The sequence below is a fragment of the Alosa sapidissima genome, chromosome 13 (assembly GCF_018492685.1).
Source record: "Alosa sapidissima isolate fAloSap1 chromosome 13, fAloSap1.pri, whole genome shotgun sequence".
NCBI lineage: Eukaryota > Metazoa > Chordata > Actinopteri > Clupeiformes > Clupeidae > Alosa > Alosa sapidissima.
The window spans coordinates 28,376,681-28,386,055 of NC_055969.1; the positions used below are offsets into that span (position 1 = coordinate 28,376,681).

The following is a 9,375-nucleotide window of genomic DNA, read 5'->3' on the forward strand; positions in this document are numbered from 1 at the left end:
CCTATATTTTTCATTGTTACATCAGACCTTTATTATTTGCTCTGGTAGGCTACCCTATATTGGCCCTTGTGCACTATACGCATTAGAGTGACATTTTTAAGATCCGTTTTTATTATGAGTTAGGAGTAATCAAGGATCTTTGCCTCATCGCTGCATCCCCTTTCAACATCTGACCTGATCAGAAGATTTTCCCCCACCTTAAATCATTCTCTGTATAGTGGGCCGCTGACATCTGGAAGATGAAAAAATGGTTTTTATTATGAACATTTATTATGTGAGGCGGTTGACTGGGATGGCCACACTTTGGGCGGAGTTGGTTGTCCCTCTGTCCTGAGAATCCAGTGTAAATCTAACGGTCCCTGCGCATCAGAGGAGAGGGGCTGTCACTCACACAAAGACTGATCCGGAGAGGGAGGAGGGACTCCTTTAAAAGCGCCCGGAGTAAACAGCATCTTCACTGTTACAGACTGTGACCTAGAAGGTTGCCACAAGTAATTCAACAGAGAGCAGACTACACTTAGCTATATGTTTTAGAAACCGTGAGTTTCCAGTGCCCTGAGAAAGTTTTTGATAGCTTAATTTGACAGCACTTGCTATAACCTACTGTGGTAAGTTTCTCCTTGCTGCGGCAATTCAATGAGACTGCTTGGTTGTGAGACTCAGAGAATGGAAGAAAGTCTGTCAACTTCTCCACGGTTAGCCCGAAGCCCGGGCAATTCTACCAGAGTCCATAGCATTGAAGCAATCTTGGGATTTAAAGACGGGAATATGTTTCATTCGACGTACGTTTATAATGGATCACCACGAGTTGCTCCGGACGCACACAGAGGTCACACTCCTGCTGTCTCGCCGCTTAGGAAGGAACATAACTCAGAAACTTTTCAGAGTAAGTGTCTGTGAATTCTGGTAGAACTTTGACATGTTTGTGGCTATCTTGTCTATCTAGGGTACTTTTAATTTCTATAGTCCCCTAGCGTGGTGAATCATAGCCTACCCTATATTTTCAGCCTAATGTAGGCCTTAATAGCAACAATTGTAAACCACCCTGCTTTAACTGTTTTGCTCTTTCGCCTTTTGCAGGTGTTTGCTGTTCCTCTAGACCAAATTCTGCGGTCAGTTCCGTGGCTGATGGAGACTGTAAACTATCTGATGATGAAAATCCGAAGAAGAAACACCGCAGAAATAGAACCACGTTTACGACCTTTCAGTTGCACGAACTTGAGCGTGCCTTCGAGAAGTCGCATTACCCTGACGTATATAGCAGAGAGGAACTCGCGCTCAAAGTTAACCTGCCAGAGGTCCGCGTGCAGGTAAGCATCCGTGTATTTATGTAGCCTAATTGATTTGTTGAGGTCAGATATAATATGTCCAATGGTAGGCCTATTACATAAAATCGTCCACATCTTTAAACAGAAACTAAAAACATTTAGATTGACTACTTTATTAGGATCATAAACCCTGAAATAAAGCAAAAAATATAGGCTACAATATTTACAGTGCAACATTCAAATAATACTCTTAGCTGAAGGACATTTTACACAAAAACGTTCATACCATTTGGGTTTTTAATTTATTTAGTAAAGGTTATGAGGTCGGCATATCCTGATTTTAAATGTTAAACAAAAAAAATGCAGCTTAATTTATGGCCTAACTTTCGGTGGGTTGCAGTGAGTAGCTAATATAACGAGCCATTTGCTATTGATTTTGACTGACGCTGCATTTATATCGGGTTGATGGTCATTTTAGACTATCCATTTAGTTTTATTTCAAATAATGTAGATAGACCTAAGTATTGTGCTTTCTTCATTTGAGATGTGGCGCCTTCCATTTCAGATTTCATCATTATTATATTGCAAATATTAGTTTATATATTTCAGTATAGGATACATTTTCTGAAAATCTTCTGATAGGCTATACTTCTGATATAGGTGAATATTCAAATTAAATTGCAATGAGCACATTGCACTTTACAACATCATTAGTTAAACTATTGGAATTTCCTCTCTTCAGGAATGTCTTCACTAGAAAATAAATGGCCAAAAGACCAATTTTGTATTTTTACACCCTGTACAAATATTTCAATGATTCAATTTCACATTATTCAATTAGGCCTAATTGCCTATTACATTATTCTAAATGTTTTTAATTAGGTTACTTTATAGCCTAATGGTCCTAAATAAACTAACTGAAGGTTAAAGGGAGTTAACACATGTAACATGTGAAAGAACATGTAAGAACATGCGGAATTGCGGATACACATCTTCCAGGTTTATATAAGGCTAAAGCTTTAGGCATGCATAATAGCACCATTACCACACGAGCAGAATGGAAGCCTAATTGTGTACTGTTTGATTTCAGGTGTGGTTTCAGAACCGCCGAGCCAAGTGGCGTCGTCAAGAGAAACTGGAAGTGAGCTCCATCAAGCTCCAAGACTCTGCGACCTCCTTGTTGTCTTTCAGCCGCTCGTCTCCCCAAGCGCTGAGCTCGGGCCTCAGCCTGGAGCCCTGGCTCAGCACCCCCCTCTCCAGCTCCACGTCCCTCCAGTCGCTACCTGGCTTCATGGGGCCCCAGCAAGGCCTCTCCGGCAGCTACACACCCCCACCCTTCCTCAGTGCTCCTTCACTGAGCCACGGTCTGCCCCACATCGGTAGCATGTGCCCTCCGCCTCCTTACCAGTGCTCAGGGTTCATGGACAAAATGTCACTGGAGGACTCAGACCCCCGCAACACTAGTATTGCATCACTTCGAATGAAAGCCAAAGAGCATATTCAATCTATTGGGAAGACATGGTGAGGGGTCCGAGTTAAAATCATGAACACTGAACTCATAAACATGAACTCTGGTGGAACTCTTTTCCGGGGATCCTGAGATGTTTTGGGTACATATCCCAGGACCTGATGATCAGAAATGTGTCATCCAGCATGCTGCATAATGCTGTGAATGCTGATGTTCTGGAGAATCCCTTGATGTCGCTGATACTCAAGAGGTTATATCAGTGACTGTAAATAAATCATGTACAGCCATTATATACTGCGTTCTTTGTTGTGTGGGTGCCATTTATCTAATACAGATTTGCAAATGGCTTTTCACACATGATTTTTGTGACAATCCTGACCTGAGGAAAATGAATGGAAGAATGATCTCTTTCCATTTGCTTTCCATTAGTTTTCTGTAATGATAACATGCAAAGACAATCTATTTATTGCACTAATTTGGTTTGAACCATGCTTTTAATATCACTTTATGTTGTTTTCCAACTCTATTCTGTACCTAGATTTATTTTTAAAGGTGTAAATACATTTCTGTGTCATCACCAATCAGCATTAAATGCATTCCTAAATGTTTTTTCCTATTTTTTTAATTCATTTTCATAATTTATCACAACAGTTGAAGAGTTTAGTTCCAAAATGCTATGGGCCCTATCTTGGCGTTCAGAGACGGATGGTCAGAGGCGCAACGTTTATAGACATTAAAGGCGTTGCCAGTCCATATTCACTAATTTAATGCCGTGATATTGTGATTAAACGCTGGGCGCGGGGCACAAAAGGGTTGTTCTTATGTTTCTTAATCAATCATGGGTGTGTTTTGGTGTAACATCCTTTAAACCAATGAGGATGACATCTGTCATTCCCTTTAACAGCAAGCAGTACAACTTCAAACAGCGCATCGATAGTCAGCGACGCATTTGAAGGAATTTGATTGCACGCGAGACCGTATGGAACAGGGATCCCACTAAACCTTGCTTTACTAAAACAAAACCTGTTTGTGACTAACAGAGTAAAGCCTACATGCATCTGCACTCGCCTATTATTTATTATAGGCAAAGTGAAACTAACATCACCGTAGTCTCGTAATGACAAAACAGTTCTACACAGTTAAATACTTTCACTATTGACTGACAAGGGGTAACCACTTACCCTAATAATGTTCGAATGACTGAATAAAAATCCTAAGGATATTTATCCTGCAGAGGAGTTGCTGCTTACATCTTGTGACAGTGCGTCTTCAGCTGTGCTTTATATGCGCCTTTCGCTGTAGACCAGGTTTTCTTGGTCAGTGGCGTAATGATTTTTAGAGGGTGTAAGATAACGAATTTTGGATCATGCGCCAGGACACATCTTATGTTAATTGCCACACCCCTGTAAGATAAGAATAAGCCTTGCGTCACACTTTGCGCCATCCTGCGCCAGGTGCATGATAGGGCCCTATATCTCCATTTTTTTTTAAACACTAAGTCATGTAATTTAATATTGTATTTCAGGTAATATAAAGAAAATTGCAGTTGTGATGTTTTGATCGAGGAAAGATAAATCAAATAACAATAACTGGAAAACAAAATTTTAAAAAATATATTTATGAAAATTCATGAAAATAAAGGGTATAGCGTTTTGGAACCAACCTCCTCATTTATTCATGCACTCTACAGAGCATGACAGTTCTGAATGTCTTGATATTTCAGTATCAAATATTTTAACTTTTTAATCTCAATTCGCAATGAAATATTTAGAAGAAATACACAATTGTGTGATAACAAATGTGTGCTAATCTTACCTGGTCCTTCTCTTTGACATATTTTGACTGATCCAGGGTGTTGCAAGGACTGTGGAAGTTCTGGGCTGTGTGGCAAAGCTATTACTTACACCATAAGGGCGTGCAGGCCAACCTTCACAGGCTTCATGACAGCATATCACTTCAAAAACGTGGTCAGTATCTCCCTCTAGTGGCATAATGGGTCAACTCTGTACCCCATCACGTTGAACCCACTATTAGGTATTCAGAAAAGTGATGGAATTAATTGATCTCATACAACCGCTGCTTTTGTCCTATGCTCAGGGATAACGGTTTTGAAGATTGTTGCGTCTTGTGTGACTCAATATCTCTGGTTTCACAGGCAGCAGGTGTCAACCATAACAGGCACATAGTCTCAGCTTACTTTTACTATCTAAATTAGTGGGCCCTAAGCCAAAGAAAACAAGTGCACAAAAGCATGTCCCCAGTTGTGCGAACAAGGATGCACTTTATGTGTTTAACTAAAGACATTGGTTCCAATTAACATTTTTCATTGAGAGACCCTGGACCTTCTTAATTGAATGTATTGTTGTAAGGTAACAAACTGAGAGGGAGATGGCCCCATCAGTTTTCAGCCATTATTGTCGTGGACAACTAAGACCGTAATTATATTCCCTGAGTGTCCCATTAGTGTTCTGTCACAAAGACCGCATCCACCTCTGAAGAGACAACTCCACATTGAAGAGCCTGTTTGTATTGACTCTGAAGGTCAGTAGTTAGCAGTGGAGGTTTAGGCTTGATTGTTTATTGGTGTTTTTTTGATTGTTTATTTGTGTTTTTTTCGGTTTGAAAGACAAGAAAGCCAACTTGTTGATAAGCTCATTTCCATTACTTTCACACCAAGGACACTAGGGATGTGTCTATTATATTTGAAACTATCTTATTGTGATCTGTTTCTGCCACCTTGTGGCTGATGTGGTCATTGGTCTCTGTTCTGTACTGTGGGCTATAACCTCTTTCAATGCCAGTAGTATATATCAAACCAATGAGCCAACATTAAGATGTCATTACAGGCAGATGTCAAAGCCTGTTAACATTTTGGGCAACCAGTTGATATGAAGAAGACTCAAATTAAAAACAGGCTGTCTATCATGTAAACAGTGTGCTGAACATACAAAGCTAAAATGACATAAAAGAGTTTTCCAATAGAAACAAATTTATTGAGATTTATCTTCACAAAATGGTGAGTTGTAAGTTAATGCTGGTGGATAAATTCATATAAAACAGTAAGTATATAGTGACTGTTGACAGGAAGGGGTCCACATACAAAAATATAACCTAGGACTTTATTCAATGTAATATACGTACAATCAGCCTGAAATAGTATGCATTATATATATTATTATTTAATATGTTGTATTTTCCTCTGAAGCTTGACTTCAACGAGGTGTCCAAAGTAAAGGAAACGTCTGATACCACACATTGTCTCTGCATCAAGGCAAACCACTGAGCCTGGTATCTAGCTGGATTTGCTCTGCTTCCTCACCAAAGCCTGTAACAACCAGTCTGCCACCTGCAGATACAGACACAAAAGAAAAGTAGAGATTACAAACAATGGACAGCCAAAGCAAGGTGGTTTTCTTTGCTTGTTTCAATGTGTCCATCTTTAATTACTCTCTTTGTCATCTTCATCGTACAGTTGAGATCACACCTCAGCACTCAACCCTGATCAGCCTTATAACTTTGCTCAATGGTTCAATCCTAATGCTATGTAGCATCTCTCTCTCTCTCTCTCTCTCTCTCTCTCTCTCTCTCTCTGCAGAGGACACCATCTTTTTTGTCCCCATGTCAAGCGGACCACCATGTCACACCCACCTCTTTTAAATGTCTGTGTAGCTCCCTCTGTTCATCCGCCTGCCTTCTTTCTTCCAGTATTTTCTGGATGTGCTTTATGTTTTGGCTGACTGGCACCTCATCCTGTTCTGTGGTCAGCAAGGTTCTGATGAAAGCCCAGAAGGGAGAGGATGGCCCCAATGTCCTGTCCAGTTCTCTGCCTCCAGTTGATGATGATGTAGCAAACTGACCCATATCTCTGTCCCTCTCCTCAGACTCAATCTGAGTATCTGTGCTCTTCTTGCCCATCAGATGCCCTGCAGAGGCAAGATAGATAGTTGAATAAAAAACAAAAGAAATGGTATATCACTGTCTGCAGGTAGATTGGCTTTTAACCAAATGCATGTCACTGTACTGGCAACCAAATGTGCATTGGCTTTTAACCAAAAGTAAACACTATCAGCACATCAGCTAAAACTATGCATATAGTCACCATGCTTTTAGAACTCCACCAACCACTGTATTTCTAATACCATCAATTATTTTTCATTCGTATACAGCTTCAGGATTTGCATTTCTGGGCGAGAGAAGCAAATGACTAGCCTAAATGGCTAAAACACATAATTATGACTAAAGAAAAAACACAAAAAACTGAAAGAAAGGTAGCTGAGATGGATAATACTAATGTGGTGATAACACTTCCTTAACACTACCCGATCTCTCCATAACATCAGTGTGTGTCCTCTGGTTATATCCTAATAGCTATATTATCCCTCACTCTGTAGCTAGTTTCACAGTTTCTTGTGAAACTACATTTTGTTACATTTGAGTTGAACTTGTCAAAACAACATCACACTACAACATCCCATTACACCCATCCACAAAACTGTTGTGACCAGTGATTTGAATGATTTGATTATGAATAGAACATATTGATGGCGCGCATGGAGTTTCAACCTAGGCTTGTTAAGTGCCAGACAGTTGGTTGCTGCTCAGTCTTGTTTTCACTACATTTGCAAACAACGTGTTTGAGCTAGAGGTTAGTGGAAAATAAGCCAATGACCGTTCAAAGCTGTGGCATGTAATAACAAGTAGTCAGAGTAAAAAAAAATGTTTCTCACCTACAGCCCAGTGGTTACCCCGTGGATACATCTTTCCAGAATTATCTAACTGACCATCGCAGACGACGGACGTTAAAATTATTACTATTGCAATAAGTTGCCTGCATCTCCAAGGAAGGCACATTGCCAATGAGAAATATCCTAAACCGCGTCAGAAAATCCGTATTCCGTTGTTTGGGTGAACTCTTCTCTTTGAGCGCTAAAAGTGTGTGACCAATTGGCATAATCAGTGAATTTATACGACGCCGTGACGAAACCTAAAGAATCATAAGAGCAAGACTGACGTTTAGTTTGTTTAGGCTATTAAATGATAGTGTCAGTGCTATTATGCCCTTGGTGGAGTCTGAACGCTTTAAAACGATTCCCTCCTACGAGGCTTTACGTCAGCGTTTCGAAATTATAGCAGGCGGCTGAGATGAAATGCAAACTGACATACTGAAAGAGTCTGTCATTATTCGGCATTGTGTGGACAGATATGACCTCAGAGGGAAGTGTCAATGTAATTCATTAATTATGATGAGGGGGATCCGTCCTCAGTCAGCTGGGTATATGACCACACTTTCCAGGCTTGGCTTTTGATAACATGTTTGCAGTAAGTGAACCATTCAATGTTAGATTGTATTGGTTTATTTTGTGATAAAACTTGCATCTAATTTATGGGCCACCTGTTTTATGACTGGAAACCACTTCATGAGCTAGTGACTTGTTTTGAGACTATAGGCCTAGGCTACTAAAGTCTGCCAAAGTCTGGTGTTTTTTGCATATTTGCACGTTTTTGATATGATACAAACATACATATATTATAATATTGCTAGTGAAGGCCTCCATACTTTCATCAACTACTAACTATCAATAGGAAGGCCTACAACACAAACTTGTTGGTAGATTCATGAGAGGTCAATGGTCATGCATTTATGCAAAGCAAGAATGTTTGCTCCAGATAAGCACATTTATATATTGCCAATAAATGATCTTACTCCAAAGCTGAAAGACTGAAATGGCCAGGACATCTAATACTCCTTTAGAATAAATACTTTTCAAATACACAGATAATAATAACAAAATAGATCTAATAATGTCTCAAATCAGTGTGAAATACAGCACACACACACACACTCACACACACACACACACACAGAGAGAGAGAGAGAGAGAGCGAAAGAGAGAGATACACACACACACACACACACATACAAGGGGTATACATAGCTTTAGGTTATAATGTTATCATTGAAATATCCAGTAAGACAGTTGTCAGTGCACCAGACAATTATATTCATTAAGCTGAAAATTCACATCAGTTTCATGAGTTATCGTGAATCATTTTCATTGAAAGACATCCACTAACCTCTCTTTTGATCTTTCTGAACATGTTCTTACCCTTTATTATATAAGGCTACATGCTCCTGCAAGACAATGTATTTTTCAATTGTACCACATTTTCGCTTCAGGATGTCTTAAGATCTCTGACCTCTCTTCTCTGATATAGCCTATGTAGCCTATTTCCTAATCTCTCGATTATTTTTATTTGCTTGTATTTTCCATCTGGTTATCATGTCAAACAGCAGTATTTTCAGGCGTCTCATCATGGTAGACATTTCATTTCTGGAAATGTGAAGTTTGAAAATATTATTAAATTACTAGTTTAGGCTACATAAAAACTTGCTAAAGGCCCCCACTTAAACATTAAGAGTGAAATTAATTCCAAATCTCAAAACAAAACAAAAAACACCTGAACGAATATTAATAGGCTAATACAAAAAAAATGTTCAAAGTAAAGTGGCACCCGCTATTAATCAAGGCAGCGTTGATCTATCCAGTGCTTAAAATCAAACACACCACTAGAGGGCAGCATTGAGAATATTTCTGATAAAATTATAATGAAAGGTAGCCTTCATGGTTTGGCTTGAGG

At 39.4% G+C, this 9,375-nt stretch overlaps 2 protein-coding genes across 2 annotated transcripts; one reads left to right on the forward strand and one right to left on the reverse strand.

Annotated features, from left to right (window-relative positions):
• The first annotated feature begins 508 nt into the window (after window positions 1-508).
• On the forward strand, window positions 509-3,213 carry rx3 (retinal homeobox gene 3). Its single transcript, XM_042058940.1, has 3 exons — window positions 509-886; window positions 1,081-1,310; window positions 2,359-3,213. The coding sequence occupies exons 1-3, from the start codon at window positions 637-639 to the stop codon at window positions 2,791-2,793; spliced, it is 915 nt and encodes a 304-aa protein (XP_041914874.1). The 5' UTR covers window positions 509-636; the 3' UTR covers window positions 2,794-3,213.
• A 2,531-nt stretch (window positions 3,214-5,744) lies between these two features.
• LOC121679885 (gastrin-releasing peptide) lies at window positions 5,745-7,833 on the reverse strand. Its single transcript, XM_042058942.1, has 3 exons — window positions 7,464-7,833; window positions 6,385-6,659; window positions 5,745-6,082 (listed from the first exon to the last, which is right to left on the reverse strand). The coding sequence occupies exons 1-3, from the start codon at window positions 7,585-7,587 to the stop codon at window positions 6,029-6,031; spliced, it is 453 nt and encodes a 150-aa protein (XP_041914876.1). The 5' UTR covers window positions 7,588-7,833; the 3' UTR covers window positions 5,745-6,028.
• Window positions 7,834-9,375: the final 1,542 nt, after the last annotated feature.

Excerpts from the sequence above, each read along its gene's own strand:
- rx3 (XM_042058940.1), top strand. The coding sequence starts at position 637 with ATGAGACTGCTTGGTTGTGAGACTCAGAGAATGGAAGAAAGTCTGTCA. Across the intron at positions 887-1,080 it reads TAACTCAGAAACTTTTCAGA|GTGTTTGCTGTTCCTCTAGA; the intron begins GTAAGTGTCTGT and ends CGCCTTTTGCAG. Across the intron at positions 1,311-2,358 it reads TGCCAGAGGTCCGCGTGCAG|GTGTGGTTTCAGAACCGCCG; the intron begins GTAAGCATCCGT and ends GTTTGATTTCAG.
- LOC121679885 (XM_042058942.1), bottom strand. The coding sequence starts at position 7,587 with ATGTGCCTTCCTTGGAGATGCAGGCAACTTATTGCAATAGTAATAATT. Across the intron at positions 6,660-7,463 it reads GGGTAACCACTGGGCTGTAG|GGCATCTGATGGGCAAGAAG; the intron begins GTGAGAAACATT and ends TTGCCTCTGCAG. Across the intron at positions 6,083-6,384 it reads TACACAGACATTTAAAAGAG|GTGGCAGACTGGTTGTTACA; the intron begins GTGGGTGTGACA and ends CTGTATCTGCAG.